The sequence below is a fragment of the Micromys minutus genome (assembly GCF_963924665.1).
Source record: "Micromys minutus genome assembly, chromosome: 9".
NCBI classification, from domain to species: Eukaryota; Metazoa; Chordata; class Mammalia; order Rodentia; family Muridae; genus Micromys; species Micromys minutus.
In genome coordinates this window covers 27,951,982-27,972,051 of record NC_137978.1, presented here as the reverse complement: position 1 = coordinate 27,972,051, position 20,070 = coordinate 27,951,982, and the positions used below count along the sequence as shown (strand labels likewise).

Genomic DNA, 20,070 nt, shown 5'->3' with positions numbered 1-20,070 from the left:
GGAAGTGATGTTAGACGGATGTGGGCGGTGCCTCGGGGGTCCGCTTTGGAATGGAGTAAAAGTTTAAAGGTGCAGATCACGTAGAAGGGTGGAGGAGTACATCTCGAGTTTGCTTTCCCTAAATCCTGGATATCCAGGCCTAGGGAAACAGCCCGATGGTGTGGGCCGAAGTGGTGGGGGCTGGGTAAGGGTTCGGGAAAACCGTTGTTAATTACTTCTGACCTCCCTCCAATGGACCACCACTACACTAAATACTCAAAATGCAAATTATCTGTGACATCAGCCTATCACAACAGAGGATTTGGAATTTCCCGCCTCCCCCCCCCCCCGCACAAATTAAAAATACTGGACAACATTTCATTGTTAATGTTTGGGATTCGGAAGAGACCCGGTAAGCTCGTTTTGCCGTGCACGCGTCAGTGTCTTGAAGGCATGTACTTTGGAGGAGCGCTGGACCCTTTTGTCCCCTTCGCATCCGCACGACTTCCACTCAGGCATGACGCAACCAACTGACATAAGCTCCAAGAAAGCCCTGCTTGGGGACTCTTATTGCACAACTGACGAGGTAGTCCGAGGAAACTGGGACATAAGTCACTGCAAGCACGTAAAGTGTAAAGCTTCTTTCCGTTAGAGCTGTTGCTTTTTGTCTTGGGTCGAGTTACTACCTTTCCCTCCTGACACTAGGAGAGTCCATTAGTGAAGGACGTCCCCAAGTGTACGCCCAAGCTAAACCCCACACCACCCTCCAGTTAAGTCCAAGACAAAAGGTAGCGCAGACTCGACGAGACGCTGAGGAGACCGCCACCTCCTCCGCGAAGCAGCGCGGCCCTCTCACCCGCCGCCAATCAGACTATTGGGGTGCGCGAGGCAGTCTGGGATTTGTAGTTGGGAAGCGCGCGGTCGCCGTACCCACCCCCACCCCGCCTCCCGCGGTCGAGGCGGGGCCGTGCGTCACGTGGGCCTCTCCCGCCGCCGCCGCCGCGGTCTTTCTCTGGCTCAGCTGAGGCAGCCATCTTGCTCTTGCCGCGTGCTGGTGTTGGAGGACCCTCCCCGCTGCAGGTGAGACCCCCGGCGGGCCCGCCACCCCACGGCCTCCGGCCGCTGCGCACGGTCTCCCCCCGCCCTCCCCTCTCGACACCCGCCGTCCGCTCCGGCTGCCACTTCCGCCGTGGCGCGGCGAGTGGGGGCGGAGGCGGCCGGCCGGGCCTGTCGGTTACGGGCGGCGCAGCTGGGGGTCGGCACCTGAGGGAAGGTCCCCAGCACCACCGCCCGCTGTGGAGGAACTGGGCCCGGGCTCCGGCCGCGCAGATCCAGATCCTGGAGGGTAGAACCCTCCTCGTCCCATCACAACAACAGTGTCAGACGCTTTTGAGCAGTATATCTGTTGTCATCTCTTTTGCTCCTCCCAGTCTTTAGATAGGGAAACTGAGGTTCGCACCGGCCAACGAGGTCTTGGGGCCGAACTAGGTTGCAGCGCTCTTCACTTTGTAATGGCAGTGTTTGTTTACAAGACTCTCCTGGTTTTGAGACAGTTACCTTGTTCTAACCTCATCACACTGCCTGATGATTGATCGCCAGGCACAGTGTTACACAGCTGGTGAAAGGTGGTTTCAACTTCGGTTCCCACGTTCTTTCATCATACCTAATTAGTGGTCCTCTGGAGGAATGGTAACAATAGTTACCAACTACTGAGTCTCTTACCTGAACTCGATAATTGTGCTTTAGCCTTCAACCCAGTAATGGTGAACCTTTCTTAATGCGGGAGAAACAAACACAAGTACAAAGACGTTAAATCCTTTCCAAAGCCGTAACTGGTAAAACCTCACATAAAAAGTCAGGGCTGAAAGTTCAAATTATTTTTATCTTTGTGTTAACATGATGTGTATGAAAGTACCTGGATGCTTCTAACTTGGGCGTTCAGTAAATATTGATTCATCTCTCTATACTCATTTCGGAAGTTCTTGAGAAAAGTGCAAAAAGGATTCTTGGATCTTTGACTCAGTGATCATGTGGCCCTTGGAAGTTATTTCTCCCTTTGGGACACAGAAAGGAACTTTCCAGGCCTTCATTTTCTGTTAAATTAGGAAGGCGGCTAACAATTTTATTTATAATTTATGCCCTGCTGCACTAACAGGTATTTGAGGTGACCTCACACTTAAAACAAGAATGGCAAGTACATTAAACATATCAAGTAGGGATTAAACCAGGCAACCTTTGAGGTCTCAGACTGAGTCTGAATTTCTTTCTTATTTGAATCCTATACGACCCAACTTTGTTTGACAAAAGGCCATATTTCTCCCCTGCTACTTTAAGCTTCTAGACTCCCTAAAATTATGCCTTTTCCCTAAAATACTCCTTAGGAATAAGATTTCTTAACTATGTTATAGTGACCACCCAGAATGGAATTATTCCTTCATCCACACCACAAGATAGAGTTAATTTGGATTTGGATTTTGCTTCAAATAAGTCCAGATTTTTTTTGTCTTATCTTTCCAACTGCCATCTCTGTTCTTTAGGATTGTTACCTAAGATGCAGAATAATCACAAAGGGCTTGTCCTGTGCTTAGTTGATTATTCTTTCCTGACCTCCTGTTTGCAAGAAATTCTTTAAGGGCTTTGTTATTTCACTATACGTTCATGGCTATAGTTCTTTGATGAGATGGGTATTAGTTCTTTTGTGGATGTTAGAATGCAAGACTGAGGTTTATATCAGCACATTTAAGTCCACTGCACAGCTAAGGTCGGCACACACCTGAGACTGTTTGGATTCTACACACAAGCCCCATGCAAGAGTTTTACCTGCTTGACCATTGTGATACAATGTTGAACATAGGGAGAAGCCGTAGGTTCTAATTTTTATTTGTGAAATGGATTCAGCCTTACAGCAGTGATATATACAGGTCAGTTCCTTAAGTTCAATGTCAGTACAGCCTGGTTAGCAATTTACATGATCTTTGATTCTTCTTTTTTCTCCTTTCAAATGTAAAAAACAGTATCCTCATCTGAATGATGCAATTGCAAGGTTAGAATGAGTAAAAAAAGAAGTTTAATAATGGCCTATTCCCTTATTCCCTCCTTCACATCTCAGTAATGATCTGTTAAGCCACAGAACAAGTCAACCAAGACTGTTAAATAAGCCTTTATTTGTTTTTAGAGCATGGTATGTTGTTTTCTATAGCAGGAGTGTCACTGTCCAGACTAGAATTCATGATTTTAGAATGTCTTAGAATCTTCAAAAATCAAATTTTGCATAGCTTATTTTTTTGTCTTGCCCCAACTTAATGTAACCAAGATCTATCTTTGTCGAATTGTACAGTGATTCGTTTTACCTTGGATGCAGTAATATCTTGTTAAGTATGACATACTTTGTTGAGTGCAAGCTCTAGAATGAACTGGGGTGCGGCAGAATCAGTGAGTATTTGGAAATCTAGTAGTTTCCCACTCGTGATACATCTGACCTTGAGTAGAGGACGTGACCTCCTTGTTTTTTGACAGCCCATTATTCAATTTCTTCTTTGCCTAGCCGTTTTGTGTGTGCCATATTTATTCTTTATAAGAAATACAGAATGTGATTCCAGAGAAAATGATCTACTTGAAGGTTTTGCTAATAACATTTGGTAACTGTTCTCTGCTGTGAAAGTCTTTGGAAGAAAAAGCTGCTTGCTTGAAGAGGTTTCATAATTGGTTAGGTTTTTCTGAATGCCAGAGGACTGAGTCATGTATTAAGAATGGATCTTTAAATAGGCAACTTTGAATCCCATTCATTTGCTATTTGTATACTTGACTCCCATGTGGTATTTAATTTCTTTAAAAAATTGGTTTGTGAAGCTAGAACAAGCTACCACTATTTATTAATAGAGATGGTATTGATACGACCATGATGTTAATGAATGCTACATTAACTCAGTAAGGCAAAAGGTATTGTTTGTATAAATAAGTTTTTAACTTGGTAGAACAGTGAATTTAACAAATCTGTTTTTCCCCCTAGATTTACCAACAGCATGAATCAAGAAAAGTTAGCCAAACTTCAAGCTCAGGTCCGGATAGGGGGCAAGGTGAGTGCGGTGTAAGACGAACTAGAGGAGAGCATGATTGCCTTGTCACTTCTGTGTGTTTGTGCTCCATGAGTCCAGAATCTTTCAGTGATTAAGATCAGACCACATTCCTGATTGGTAGGAATTTGTCTAGATCTAAAGCAAGTAACTAGAAGATGCTTCTTTTTGATTGTGCCATGAAAATAGACTCCTTTGTTTGAATCCTCACCTTTTTATTTTGGTGTGTGTGTCTTCATGTGTACAAATGTTTGTGGGCGTTTGAGCATGTGCAAGTGCACATGCATTTGGAGGCCACTGCCCCCCCAGGGGGGGCTTTTATGTGGGCCCTGGGGATGCAGACTGGTTCCCATACCTGAGCCTCACTCATTGAGCCAGCATTATTTCTATACACCTAACATGGGTCTGACACAAGGTGAGCGGTTAATAACTGGTAGCAATTATGTCTCAGGATAAACACTAGGAATGATAGATACCAGGGTTACTTTATCGTGATTAAACAGAGCTACCATGTAGTTGGTTGCATAAGTAGCTTTAACTGGGAATGTTTGAAGTGAATATACATTTTGTAGATTGCATGCTGGTGAACATGAACATAAATTTTCATAGTCTTTAAAGCCTCAGCAAGTTATGAGCACCCAAACTCTGTTTTCCCTTTATTTTTTGCCCAAAGCTCAAGGAGAATTCTATACCCTCATCTTTGCACACTGCAATGTTTGCAAAAAGGGGAAGAAAGAACAATACTTCATACATGGATCAATGTGTAAAAAAGGCAGATAGGACATATGTAACAGATTTTAACAATGCTGTACGTTGGTCATAACCACAGATCTTGAGCTCATAAGTGTAGACATAGAGGGAGAAGAAAAGAGGTTACTAGTACTTTTCCTCTTGATAGTGATAAAGTTGGATGGTGTCATTAATATATTAATATTAAAACACTGATAGCTGCAGTGGTCACATTGTAGAAGTTTTTGTAGCAACTAGATAAGACCTGGAAGGGACTGATAACCCCCATTACAATTGCATTTATTCATTTATTTATTGTGTATGTATGTGTGCATACACAGAGATCTGAACACAACTTGTGGGAGTCAGTTCTCTCCTTCCACCATGTGGGTTCTGGGATTGAACTAAAGTTTTCAGGCTTTGACTTGCTGAGCCATCCCACCAGCCCCACCTAATTTCTTGAGGTGGTTTCTCACTGAACCTGAAGCTTGCTGATTTATATGGTTTAGCTAGTGAGTGAGCTTCTAGAATCTTTCTGTCTCCAACTTCAGGCATGGTTACAGGTGCACACAGCCATCCCTACTTTTTATGTTGGGTGCCCATACTCAGTTCCTTACATTTGCACAAGCATTTGACCTACGGAGTCATATCCACACAGCCCCATAATTATCTATTTTTAATGTAGTTGTTGGTTCATGCATGAATTTATCTGCTGTTAACTGAATACTTAATTTGTACCAGGCATAGTAAATAAACAAGTTTCTTGTTTTTGACATTGACATAGCTCAACATAGAAGAGAGTCATGCTCACAAGTACAGTGAAGAATAGCAAGTATTATAATGAAGAACAAAGTGTTTTATTTAGGAGAGTCATGCTGGAATTAAAAGGATAAATAAGAATCACTAGACTAGCAAATGAAAGGATTAGTGAGAGGTAGACTAAAATGGGGGGATATCATTTGCCTATGTTCATTTGCACATAGGGTACTGAGAAAACATGGAACTTTACAATGGCTAGCTTTAGTTTGGTACAGCTAGTTAGTGTATACAATGGATAGAGAGGGTAGAGATGATATGATCATGTAGTTTGGCCTCCATCCTTAATATATGGCATTCCAAGGAGCTCGGATTTTTTCCATACACAGTGGATAACTTTTGAGGGATTTTAGGAAGGAATTGGCTGGGTGTGGTGGTACTGGCCTTTTAATTCCAGGGCTCTGGAGGCAGAGCCAGGTGGATCTCAGTTTGAGTACAACCTAACTGTTTTAGAGCTAGTGACAGTGTGAAAAATGGGGTCAAATAAAGAAGTCTAGAAGGTGTTGCTTACAACATGGTACATGAATTTAGGGGTTGGACTGACATGATTTAATGAACGATGGGCATGGAGAGATTAAGGGTATAGGGAAGAATTGAGGTGTTTCCCAGACTTTTATTTAATGTGGAACTGTGGTGTTACCAACTATATAATCTAGGAGATAAGGAAGATTGGTAGACTGTTAAGTCTATAGACATGTTGAACTTTTGGGGTTTTTTGTTTGTTTTTTGTTTTGTTTTGGGGGACAGTCTCACCCTAAAATCCATGTTGCTCAAGAATTTGATATGTTGACTAGACTAGCCTCAAATTTTTAAAGCAATCCTGCTTCTCTACATTTTTGCATGTTGGGATTATAGGTAACTTAGTTGAAGTTCCTGAGGACCCTTTTAGTGGAGTATCTTTGCATGGTGGCACATCTAATCACCGCACTCTGCATGGGAGACTGCCTCACTAAATAATATGCTGTCTTAAAACAAAAAATGCAGAGCAAGCAACTAAGCTAGCCCTGAGTTAAGGAATGCTTCACAAAGAAATGACTATCTGTGTAAATAGTAATCCGTTACAACTGAATGTTATCAAAACCTTTGCAACCAGAGTTTTTTTTTTCCCCTACTGGGATTGCTGAGAGAGAACCCCAGCTTTCTTATGTAAGTCCATGAAGAACTATTAAGAGACTAAAGACCCTATTCACTTTGTCACTCCTTATTTCAGAATTTATGCTTTTGGTAGTTTTGCAGCTCTGATGTTTGTTACATTTTTTAAAAAATGACCCAGAAAATTATCCCATTATTTTAAATAGTTTTTAATGGAAAATATATTTCCTTTTTAAAATATATTTTATTATATGTGTCTCTGTGTCTGCTGGTGTCATCAGGGGCCAGAAGAGGGCATTGGGTTCCCTGAAGCTGGAGTTATGAGCAATTGTGGGTTGCCTGACATGGGTGCTAGGATTTGAAGAGCAACAACTGCTCTTAACCACTGAGCAATATCTCCACCACTGTATTTCTAGTTACCAATGGAGAAAGGAACTTTGTATGACTTAGCAAATAGTTACAATTTTTAACTGCATGCCAAAATCCTGACTTATTGTCATATTTCACATCTAACCCATCAGAAGTTATTTTATCTCATGCCATACTAACCATCCTCAGGAACAACCACAGCTCTCATCTCTCACAGTACTTGTGCACCAGCCCTTTGACTAGTCTCATTGTAGCCTCCAGGTCCAATTTTCATGTAGTAACTTTAGATGGGCAGAAGAAATCTGTCAGTTGCAATGAGAATAAAATTGAGCACCTACCTGTGAGATGGTAATCTACATGGTGTGGCCCTTGTGTGCCTGTCTGATTTAATTTCCTTCTCCCTTCCTCTGTTCACTCTGCTCTAGGCACACGGTTACTCTTCTTTGTCTAGAAGACAAGTTCAGTCTTGTTTTTCTACTTGGCTCCTTCCTTCCTGATCATGGGTCTCATTTCTAGGAAAACAGTGCTTTGTTCTTTTACCATCCTAGTTTTATTTTGTTTGCTTGTTTCATATCTTTACCCTGTTTGAAATGGCCTATTTGTTTAAATACTCGTTGACATTTTTCTTTTATAATAAAGGAACTTAAGTAAAATCTTGATGTTTTCATTTCTGGAATCTTAGACCCTGGAGTACTCAATAGGAATTTAATTCTCAATATGTAATAGTTCCTGAGCTTTTGGACCATCCTTAGATTTTGTTAGCAGGAGCTGACAGGGATTCTATGAAAGTATGCAATGCTTGAAAGTTGTTATAAAGCATACTGAATGGTCTTAAGAGTTATAAATTTTGTTCTATTAACAGTGTTTTGAAACATAATCTAATGAAATAATAAAATCTAGACATAAAAAGGAGTAATAACTGCCTGTAGCCTTTAGTTGTTGGCCAAATATCACAACTCTGTGTGGTCTTGTTAATCACTGCTGTTTGGTTAGTTTTTCCAGTGTGGGTTTTAGATTGTGGCCAGAAGGATGTGGTTCCTGTAGCCAGTTGTTGTGCTTAGTAACACTTCTAATTATTTTCCAGGGGACAGCTCGAAGGAAGAAGAAGGTGGTACATAGGACAGCTACTGCTGATGACAAAAAGCTTCAGAGCTCACTAAAGAAACTGGCTGTGAACAATATAGCTGGTATTGAAGAGGTATGAGCAGAGGAAAACCCCAAACTATAGAGAAATAGCATATGCACAGTTCTTTTGACTTTTCAAATTAAAACACTAGCTTGGAAAAATCTCTGATAATACTTCATGTCTTTGAAAGAATGCAGTGGTTGGATTTGCTTTGGGATGAAGTGGCTTTAGTAGGCAGTCAGGGCTTTTCTTCACACCTTCAGGCTTAAGTATTTGCATACATGACAGTTATGAAACTGTTCTTGAACTTCAGTGTAAAGTAAAATTTCTTTTTCTGTTTTGCTTTGTTTCTGTGGGTCACTCTGGGTGCTGGACTGGCCTCTAGCTTGAGATCTTACCTCCTTAGTGTTGCCATTTAACAGAGCATGTGGCCTGGTGCCTGGCAAGTTGGTTTTTCTAATGGTGTAGAAGTAAAGCCCAATTTTTTTTTTAAGTAAGACTTATTTTACCATAAATTCATCTTTCTGTGCTACAGAGTCTCTATTACCTCATCCAAAAAATATCTAGCAGTAGTTTTATATGGATTTGATTCCCTCCCTATCTTTCTTCCATATCTTTATTATTTTAAAAACAGTGTCTCACTATGTAGCTCTGGCTGTCCTAGAACTCACTATGTCAACCAAGCTGGCCTCGAACTCAGAGATCTGCTGCCTTTGCCTCCCAAGTGCTGGTATTAAAGGCTTGTTTTTATTTTTTTTAAGCTATTGTCTCACTGGATAGTTGCCTGTTTGTCTATAGTGCTGTGATTGTACTCAGCTAGTTGGACTTATTAAGACTCTTTCAAAAATGATCGCTTTTAAAACGTGTATTATTTTCCTCATTGCTGTGACAAAATACTTGACCAAGGGGGCTGGAGAGATGGCTCAGTGGTTAAGGACACTGACTGCTCTTCCAGAGGTCCTGAGTTCAATTCCCAGCAACCACATGGTGGCTCACAACCATCTGTAATGAGATCTGACGCCCTCTTCTGGTTGTCTGAAGACAGCTACAGTGTTCTTTTAATAAGTAAATAAATAAATAAATCTTAAAAAAAATAACTTGACCAAAACATCTTGAAAGATGGTTTATCCTTTAAATCTACCTTCATAATCAGTATTGATAAAGTCATAGAAAAGATACAGCATAAGCATTTTTTCTCCTTTCAGCTTGAGGTGACAGCTTTTATAGATAAAAATGAGGCTGTAATTTGCAAAACTAATTTCAAGGGTTTTTTTCTGAGCTGTTGAAAGCTTTTATATATTGTCATTTAAAAATATGTATTTATTCATGCTAGAAAGCTGGTGGTGTGTGGAAGATGAAAAGAAATGTTTTGGAAATTGGTAATCTTCTATTGTGGGTCCCAAGAGTCTACTCAGGTCTTTAGGTTTGGCAGCAAGCACCCTTACCTGCTGAGCCATCTTACTGGCCCCAAAGCTTTTATATATCTATATGGACCTAAAATTTCAGAGGGGCTAGGTGTAGTGACTCATGCCTTTAATCTCAACACTTAGGGAAGGGAGGGCAGAGACAAGCAGGTCCCTGATTTTGAAGCTTGCCTGGTCTTCAGAGATAGCCCCAGGGCCGCAATAACTACACAGAGAACTCCTGTCTTGGGAGAAAAAATTCAGATACTCTCAGTCATGGATATCTTAGAAAAAAAACACCCCAAAACCTAATTTTGACTTCTCTTGCAGGATATAGATTAGTAATAAAGTACTTGCAAGCATACCTGAAATCCTTGGGTTTAATCCTAACAACACTAGAAATACTTATTACCCAAGTAAGAACCACAACTTAGTAGTAAGTGACAACAGACACAAACTCTAATAATACCAAAGCTAACATAACTGAAAATGTTTACAAAATTTATTGCTCTACTACTTTTCTATCTCCAGCCCATCCCTACTGATATTTTGGAGCAGATAGTTTTTGTCAGTTCTCTAGTGCTCTGTGGGAAGTTTCACCGTATCCCTGGCTTCTGTCCACCGATTGCTGGTAACACCCCAACACTAGTGATGACAGTCAAACATGTCCCTGAGCTGGCTGTCTTGGTCCACCCCTGTAATCACAGTCCTTGGGAGTTTGCACCCCAGTACAAGTTCATACCAGCTTTGACTGAATAGAAAGACCCTTTCTCAAAAAACAGTAAAAAAAAAAACTTCTAAATAGCTAAGAAACATTTGTATAGAGAGATGAAAAGTATTATTTTCTTTGTAGTATAGATTAATTCATGTTTTTTTTTCATTTTTATCTTACATAGATTAGTGTTTTACCTACAGATGTGTCTATTAGATCCCCTGGAACTGGAGTTATAGGCAGTTATGAGCTGCCATGTGGTTGCTGGGAATTGAATGTAGGACCTCTGGAAGAGCAGCTGGTGCTCTAACCACTGAGCCATCTCATCAGCCCCAGTATTTTTGAGAACATATTTTACATGTATGCATATTTTACATTTGTCTGCAGCATTTGTGTTCACCACATGCATGCCTGGTGCCCGGGAAAATCTTCAGAGAGGGCATTAGATACCACAAAACTAAAGTTATGGGTGGTTGTGAGCTACAATATGGGTGCAGGGAACTGAACCCAGATCTTCTTCTAGAGTAACAAATGCTCATAACCTTGAGCCATTTCTCCAGTCAGTGTTTTGTTTTGAGAGATAAGGTCTCATTATTTAGCCCAGCCTTAAGCTTTCAGTAGTCTTTCTACCTCAGCCTCTTCAGCTGGGGTTCTAAGTGTAGACCACCACCTCCCAGTTTGTGGTGTTGACTTTATCTGTGTAATACCTCAAAGGATATGTATTTCTAAATGCTTGTTTTTGTTCAAATTCAGAAGAATTTATGGCTGTTTGTCCTACCTTAGCTTCCAGAGTGCTGGGTATGTTTGTGTACATGTGTGTGGAAGTTCATGCCATATGCATGCTTTCTATTATTATCTGCCTTATTCCTTTGAAATGGGATATCTTACTGAATCTGGAGCTAGTCTGGCAGCCAGCAATCCTGCATGCCTTCCTCCTTCCCCCAAGTATTAGGGCTACAGGCAGCAGTGCAGTTACTCCCAGCTTTCTCCATGGGTTTTGAACTCAGGCCTTAATGCTTGTGTAGTAAGTGATCTTACTCACCTAGCCATCTTTCCAGCTCCTGTGGTCCTTCAAATTTTAATTTATTAAAATAAATGTTTTATAATAAGGACACAGTAATTTTTGGAGGTATTGGAAATTCAACACTCTATTATTTATTTACACTCTATTATTATTTACATCTTCAGCCCTGGTTAGTTATTGTTAAACTACTACCATACTTATGATGCTATGCTTTATGTGGCCATGGTTCTGCTGCAACTGAAATTGTCACGCTGAAGGGCTCAATGGCAGTCAGCACTTACTGTATGTCTACTGTATACTAACCGTTTTGTCAGAGGTGGTACAGAAAGTATTGCTCATAGCCTCTGTCCTTTCTAAGTTACAATCATGTGAGAAACTAATTAGACAGTGAAATACGTGCTACTCCATTTCAGCTTCATAGCGCCTGATGAGTTATTAGCTCCGGTGCCATACCTAGCAAGGATTGGAATTCTCAATTTGAACTAAGGAGTGTTAGAGCCAGAGTGGACACTGTGTTAAGATAGCTGGCTTTTAATCTTTTCACTTGTACTTTCTTATTCTTAGCCTTTCCCTCTCCTTTTGTCTCTTCCACATTATCCCACACACACCCAAACAGCTGATGCCAAATAAACCTGTCTATGACCTAGAAGATAAGCCCAACAAGAAAGAAAATTCATAAATGCATTGGTTTTGATCCTATGTTGGCTTCTTTATAACCACTGTGATATATATTCTCCATATATCTGTAATATTTTTGCTTTCCATTTGACCTATATCCTGAGATGAGTAATTGATAAGCTTGCATAAAATTGGATTTTTATAAACAAATGAATGTTTTAAGCAAGAGGATGGTATAGTAGACAGGAAACCAAACAGTAAGTTGAGAAACTAGTTTATTTCAAGTTCTTAGTTCACAGTTAGCCAGCTCTTTGTCCTTGGGTATATTGTTTAACTGTCCTCTATACTTACTTCTCTAGCATAAAGAACAACATAGATTTCAAATCAATTATGACTTTAATGTTTGTAAGTCAAGAATGTCTCAAATTTTAATATTGCCACTTTTCATGCCCAGAAGTGTTTGTAGAAATTCTTTATTGAACCATGTGATTTGGAAAAAAGCATTAAACAATTGTCCCTTTATCCTTGTCTCTTAGTAAACCATGGGACTTGAGTAGATCCAAGGCACCTCCCTTCATACCCACTGTTAACTTCCCAGACCTCTCCGGATTTTAGCCACTTTAACATTTAACTTTTATACCAACGCAGCAGTCATTTTCAGGATAATATAATTTATCTTCCAGAATTGCTATAAATTGAGTTGTGGTGCCATTTGTTTAAAGCAGCAGTATTGAACCCTTACTGTGTATAATACACTTCAATACATATATTATATAATATACAATTTTAATCCCAGCACTTTGGAGGCAGAGACTGGTAGATTTCTGTAAATTCAAGGCCAGGAAGGACTATATAGTGAGATTATCTCAGAACAAATAAAACAAAGCATAAAAAAATCCTTAAATATAGTCCAGTGCAGTATGAGGAAAGGAAGGCTATGAGGTTAAATAGTGATTTTTGTCACACACACACACAAGTTAGAAGTGATTTGTGGGGCTGTTTTGTAATTTCCAGGAATATATCTATAATGTCTCTGCTTACAGTATTGCTGAAGCTTTGAGTTCCTTCTCCCTCTCACCCCCTGTAATGTCAGTGGTGGTGACCCCTGTGAAGAAGAAAAGCCACTCCCCACTGACACGGAAAGCACAAAGACAGGGGCAGTTCTGTACCTTTAAGTAGCTAAGTGTTAGCTCTCCTGACCTTCTGTATAATAAGTACTTAGCACCAAGGTGACTATTAGCGTGGAATCAGACTCATGGTGGAATGACATTGTTTACACATTTAAGTTGTGTAAATGAGATCCTAGCAAGCCATAACAAGAAAGTGCAGAAAGGAAATACATGCTAGAGAAATAGCAATTTAAAAGCATGTATTCATGCTCCTGTTTCTGTAAATCCCAAGACAGTAGAATAAATTAATCTGAATTAATTCAGATTGGTAAAAGCTAAAGAAATCATGGCAGGATTGTCTTAAAGAACTCCTAGTTATTAACAAAACATATTCTGGTGGGTTAGTGTGTGGAAGAGCTTTGTTTGCAGAGAAGAATATTTAAGAACTAGAGATTTACTAAAATTACAATAAATTTTGTTAAATTAAAAAAAAAAAAAGAATTAGAGGAAACTGTCAGGCCTGTTAGTCCGAATCTGTAGTTCCAGATACTTAGAAGCCTGAAGCGAGAGGATTACGAGTTAAGGACAGTCTGGAAACTTAGAATTTATCTATGTGGCTCAGTGGTTAAGAGCACTGACTGCTCTTCCAGAGGTCCTGGATTCGATTCCCAGAACCCACATGGCAGCTCACAACTGTCTGCAACTCCAGTTCCAGGAGGCCTGATACCCTCACATAGATACACATGCAGGCAACAATGCAGGTAAAGTAAACGTTTAAAAAACAAGAAAAAAATCTGTCTCAAAATAAAAAGAGCCAGGGATGAACCTAGAATAATACCCCAGAGGGTGCAAAACAAACAAGCAACACATCTGTAGCCCCAGCTATTTGAGAGGCTCATGTGAGGACAATATCACAAGATCCCTGTGTCTGATTTAAATATATATATATCTATATTAGGGGTGGGCAAGATGCTCCTCAAAAGCCTAGTGATGAAAGTTAGATCCTGGGAACCCACAGGTGGAGAAGAGAAGAAGACTCTGACCTCCACCTGTGCAGCTCCCATCATGCCATTACGATGATAGGGAATAATAAACAAAAGATAAAAATGAAGCCGACAATAGTGGTGCAAACCTTTAATCTCAGCCATAAGGAAGCAGAGGCAGGCAGAAGTTGGGGCCAGCCTGGTCTACAGAGTGAATTCTAGGATAGCCAGGGGTACACAGAAATTTTGTCTTGAAAGATGGGGGCAGGGGGCAAGGAGAAAAGAAAGAACTGACAAGCTTCTTATAAAGAAGAACATGGTAGGTTGGGAGAGGTGGCTCAGGAGTGCTTAGTGATTTTGCCAAAGACCCAGGTTTGGTTCTCAGCATCCAAAAAGCAAATTACAAATGTTTCAGTTCCAAGGCATTTGATAATTTTTTAAAACCTCTCGGGACTCCTGTATACATGTTGTGCATATGTACACATTAAAAAAATTACAACATATGCCTTTATTCTCAGCACTCAGATACAAGCAGAGTTCTATGCCAGGCAAAGATACATTGCGAGACTAGCAGTAAAGACTAGGTTGAAATTTTGGTAAATTTACTGAGCATTCAAAGAAGTAAAATGCTTGACTAATTAAATTTCTGTGTTATCTTTGGATTTTTCAGTGGTTATTTTACTGCATACTTTCCCGCCTTCCATTCTGTCTTCTAAGTAAGATACAACTCCACTAAGTGGTAATTGCACTGATATTGTTTAAGTAACTAATTTAATTAAGAAGTTGATTAATGGGCTGGAGATGGTTCAGCAGTTAGGCATACTGACTGCTCTTCCAGGGGTCCTGAATTCAATTCCCAGCAATCACATGGCTCACAACCATCTGTAATGAAATCTGATGCCCTCTTCTGGTGTGTCTGAAGACAGCAACAGTGTACTACTCACATACATAAAATAAATAAATCTTTTTTTAAAAAAGTTGGTTCATGAATGTAGTTCTTTAAAAAAATGGCCATGAACTTCTTCCACTTGAGACCTGAATGACTATTTTATAACCATTCTAATAATCTGTACTAGCCAGTACCATTGTAAGCCACTATAAGGCTCTCTCTCTGCCATATTCACTGCTGAGATAATTAGTACTATAGGATTGCTACTATGTAAAATACATAATTGCTAAAACTTCTTTTTTAAAAGATATTTTTAGTTGAATCTAGCATGTGAAATACATTGTTTTCTGTGCCCATACAGGTGAACATGATTAAAGACGATGGAACAGTTATTCATTTCAACAATCCCAAAGTCCAAGCTTCCCTCTCCGCTAACACCTTTGCAATTACTGGTCACGCAGAAGCCAAACCAATCACAGAAATGCTTCCTGGAATATTAAGTCAGCTTGGTGCTGACAGCTTAACGAGCCTTAGAAAGTTAGCCGAACAGTTCCCACGACAAGGTGTGTATTACAGTTTAGTACTGCTCCCTTCTTCCCTGCTGTCATTAAGAAACCTAATAGTTTTGAAAGCATCCCATCTGGAACTAGGGGCGTAGCTCAGTTGACAGAGTCCTAACCTAGTATGCATAGTGTTCTGGTTCAATAGCCAGTAGTACTGAGTGTGATGGCACGCACATTTATTTCCAGCAGAAGTTCAGGGTTATCCTTGCTATATAGGGAAATTGAGGTCAGCCTGTGCCAGAGACTGTTTCAAAAGCAAACAAAAAAAGGCGTTTTACTTAAACTGAGAGGATTTTCCTCAGTAGTAATTCTTTTACTTTTAATAATGCCATTTGTGTGCTTCATAAAATTGTAGTTTTCTTTTTCAATTAATGACATGTGTCTTACAGAATGTTCAGATACAGTGTTGTCAGTTGCTACGTATGGTAATCACCAATTCTGAATTTCCAGGATGGTTTTGATTTCATGCATGTCTTGTTGCCTGTAACTGCCAAAGAGCCCTGCATTTCTAGTTATACGGTCATACTGCATAGCTGATACTTAGACCAAAATAAGTGGTAAAAAGTGTTTTTTTACTTGGAGAATAATAAAGGATACCAAAGAAGGATACTTTTGTTCAGGCTTGTCGAATTCTACATTTCGAATGTAACTTTTACCTTTACTGTACATTGGAATTACCAGCTGTAGTTAATAGATTTAATTCAAGTTAAGATGTTATTGCTTTTAGTATTACTTAAGCAATACAAAATTGCAAAAAAATGCAAGTTATTTTTAGATTGGCTGTATTCAACGGCCATATGAGATTTAGACAAAGAGAAGATTATTAAAGGTGTTTTGTGAAGCTCTTTGTTCTCAGTGACTAATATTCAAATAAATTTTTTATAGTATTGGATAGTAAAGCACCCAAACCAGAAGACATTGATGAAGAGGATGATGATGTTCCAGGTAAAGAACATTTTCTCAATGTTAAAATTGGTTTCGGACTAGTGAGACTGTTAAGACTAGTTAAGATGCTTGGTGCCAAGTCTGACAATTTGACCCTGGGACCCACACATTAGAAGGAGAGAACCAGCAATGAAAGTTGTCCTCCAACATGCACACATACATACATAAATGCAACACACACACACATATAAAAGAATACAGTATAATGTTTAAAAATAAAGATTTTTATCTTCTTTCACTTCCTGCATAGATGACTTTCAGACTGAATTTGAATTGATTGAGAGTGAGCTGGCTAGTGCTAGGTTTTGTAGCTGGGTATTAGCTGGTGTAGGAGAGCCTGGAGATGGACCCTAATGAGCCTGTAAAATCAAGGACTGGAACTTCATGTCAGAAAAATGTCTCTTAAGCCATATCTCTGCCAATACATAATGCTATCTAAGCCTGGTTCGAGGAATGCTAAACCTTATAAAAGATTACCATATAGCAGAAGGCTCTCTGATAAGGAACAAAGACGCTCTGTTGCCTTCCATTTGTGTCTTTCGGGCACAACACCTATACACATAAAATAATAAAGTTTTAAAAATTGTTGACATTATAATTGACAAAATATTATTTTTCTTACTTATTTTTGCATACATTTTTAAAAGCCATTTTCTTAAGATTGCTGTTTTATAAAAGTCATTATTACTGAAATACACTAGTTTGTTTTCATCTTTTCTGCTTTTTGACTAGTTCTAGGTGCAACTATTTTGACTTATTTTTTCCTTTCTTCTTTTACTTATTATTTTTTCTTCTTTTTGTCAGATCTTGTAGAAAATTTTGATGAAGCATCGAAGAATGAAGCTAACTAAAATCCTCTGGGTTTTGGAAGCTGGCATGGACTAGATTTAACAATCAGCTCTGTTGTTCCAAAGTTTTACAGACCTGGAGAGCATCACCTGTTATTAGTTCAGTAATATAAATATTTTGTATATTAATGATGCTGTTTGCTCAGCATTTCTTGGTCATTTGATTTTGCATTTTGCACTTCTTCCCAGGATCTATTCTTTTGGTCAAAATATGAAGTATTGGTACAGTTTGAGGGTGGTTTTTGTTTTGTGGGGGGAACTTTTGGTATGTATGTATATGTATGTGTGTGGGTATGTGTGTACACAGTGGACAGAGATTGGATAACAGTTATATCTATCCTACTCCTTCCCCAATAGAAATAAAGCAAATCTTTACATTTGTTATTTTTCTTTTCTAACAAACACTGCACATAATTGATGAAAAGTGAGGTCTCTGATTTCAGAGCTGAGGAGATTCCTTCCATTAGAAGTTTGGTGTTACTTGGTTAACTTCAATATTTTTATACACTTCTCTGGGTTGAAAATGTCCTGAAATATTTTGCCACTAGATTGCTGCTGGAATCACAAGTCGGACACCTTGGTGTGGCTACCTTAGACTCATAAAATGTCCCTCTTTTAGCTTTCTTCCTGGTGTCCTGCCTCCCCGAATATTGGTCTTTAAATGGACTGGTCAGCCTTTGATATTACTCTTCTCTTCTGCTTAGCTTGAGACAGAAGTTCTCCATATAGAAAGAGTGCCTAATTCCTCTTTTTGTTCCTCACCTTGAAGAACAATGCCATCTTCAGTGTTTTATTTCCCCTCACATTGTGGTTGGTAGAGTTCAAACTGGAATAGCTAGCATGTGCTTATATCACTTTATACTCGGCTTATCCTGTTTCCTAGTTCTTGGTGGCAGGTGCAGGGGTGCCTCTTTCAGCAAGGTTGAACTTGGGAATATCCTTTTGAATGAAAAGAAGACGTAGGCCATATTATCTCCTAGCATCTCTGAAATGGTACTGGCCGCAGGAGAACTTTTTCAGGCACTTTCCTGTTCTTGGCCGAACTTACCTCTGAGTAGATGTAATTGGTTGTAGCTGCTCCTAACGCCCTCCTGCATGCTTAGAACGATGCTTCAGGGACAGTGGTAAGACAGTATTTATTTGCTTACCTTCTTCAGAGAACTTGGAGGTAAGTTACATTCATTCACTCAGGTTTTCCTCTTGCTGTTCTGATGAAAGCGTGCGTTTTGACATATCAGCATTTATTATAGCCAATATTTTAGATAAGATTTAAAGAATCTCTTGTTTTCTGACCCATCACCATACTGACTGCAGCTTAACCTTGCAGCATGCCAACTTTTGTTTCAAGCTAGATATCTTTCCTTGATACTTAAGATGCAAGACCAACTGCATATTGAGAGATCTGTAGACATGAAGGCAAATCTCCAATGTATTTTTTCATCCAAACATTTTCAATTTATCTTACAAATTTATTGATTTTTTTTTTCTGTTAAGTTTTATATAATATATGGACGTAACGAAATAACTAATAAAATAGCAGTACAAAAGAGGAGACTATTTCCTCTAGTGCTTCTGTTAACTGTTGTCTACAGTTCCTTCTTTTCTATTTCTCCTCCACTCTCCATACTCAATTGGATTCTTATGTGGTCATTGTTTAAAATAATCTTATCCATTGTTAGGTCAGTATCTGTAGCTGGTCTACTTACTCCAGAATTTGGTTCCTTTGACTGTCTAAAGGCACATATTGTCAACAGAGAGCAACGGGCTGTGCTGTAGAGAATAGAGAGCGTATATCTAGAACTGAGAGAGTTTGTGTTTGGTCCAGATTCTGGCATCATGTTGCCTTGTCCAACCCCGTGAGCCAGCTACTGTAAATTTCATCATCAATCCAGTAAGAGATTTCTGAGTGTAAACTTTGTTCTGCTCTTGCAGTTCTGGGAATCTCACTTGGGAATTCTCAAGAAGGGATTTTGTCATCTGTTCAAGGATGTCGTTATTTTTATCAGTACTAATAAACTTTATATACATACAACCCTGTGCATTTTGATCACATTGTAACTTCTGAGAGTAATTCTGACCAATATCCCTTCTGTCCTACCGTCAGCAACTCTCTGGTCTTCCTTTTGTATAACAGATTCGTGCTGCCCTTGTAGACTGAGCTTAGTTCCAGCACCAGGTGGTTTTTATACCTACCTGCAACTCAAGCTCCAGGCAACTTCACTTCACACACAGACTTTATAATAAAATTTTAAAAATACATTCTTTTTGTCTCATTTCTATACTTTCCTCTAAACAAAAATATACTGAAATGCTCAACAGAATTATTTATGTTTTCAAAGTGGGTAAGCATAGAATAAAGGTAAAAATATGGGTGAAACTTTAGTAAACTAGCTCTTGGCATAAACATGAATTAAATGGCTATATTTATAGATGTGTGTATATATTTGTATGTATTTTAAGAATAATTCAAAGAAATATAAGAAAAAGAAAGGGGGAAACAGTACAGACTGTTTTGTTTTCAGACAGGTTTGCACTGTGTAGTCCTGGCTGGTCTGGAAGTCAGTTTGTAACTAGGCTGGCTTTAAATTCAGAGATGTGGCTCCTGAGTGCTGGGACTTAAGGCATAAACCATCACACCTGATTAAGTGTGTAGTCTTTATGATTAGTTTTTTTAAAGTATCTCATTTATTTGGGAGACACTCAAATAGTTCGACCCTTTATCTATTTTATTCTATCAGATGACAATTTAAGAATCAAATACCTTAATTTATTGTTAAGTAATGAGTGCTTCT

At 39.2% G+C, this 20,070-nt stretch overlaps 1 protein-coding gene across 2 annotated transcripts; it reads left to right on the top strand.

Moving 5' to 3' along the window:
• Positions 1-943: 943 nt before the first annotated feature.
• On the top strand, positions 944-19,537 carry BTF3L4 (basic transcription factor 3 like 4). 2 transcript variants are annotated; one of them, XM_080920928.1, is made up of 6 exons: positions 944-1,059; positions 3,989-4,055; positions 8,143-8,256; positions 15,284-15,485; positions 16,371-16,430; positions 17,235-19,537. In XM_080920928.1, the coding sequence occupies exons 2-6, from the start codon at positions 4,002-4,004 to the stop codon at positions 17,279-17,281; spliced, it is 477 nt and encodes a 158-aa protein (XP_080777054.1). In that variant the 5' UTR covers positions 944-1,059; positions 3,989-4,001; the 3' UTR covers positions 17,282-19,537. The 2 variants fall into 2 exon arrangements, with proteins under 2 accessions (XP_080777054.1, XP_080777055.1); XM_080920929.1 differs by having other exon boundaries at positions 1,011-2,900.
• The last annotated feature ends 533 nt before the right edge of the window (positions 19,538-20,070 follow it).

Coding starts and splice junctions, on each gene's coding strand:
- BTF3L4 (XM_080920928.1), top strand. CDS start 4,002: ATGAATCAAGAAAAGTTAGCCAAACTTCAAGCTCAGGTCCGGATAGGG. Junction 8,257..15,283: donor ATATAGCTGGTATTGAAGAG/GTATGAGCAGAG, acceptor GTGCCCATACAG/GTGAACATGATTAAAGACGA. Junction 15,486..16,370: donor CGAACAGTTCCCACGACAAG/GTGTGTATTACA, acceptor AATTTTTTATAG/TATTGGATAGTAAAGCACCC.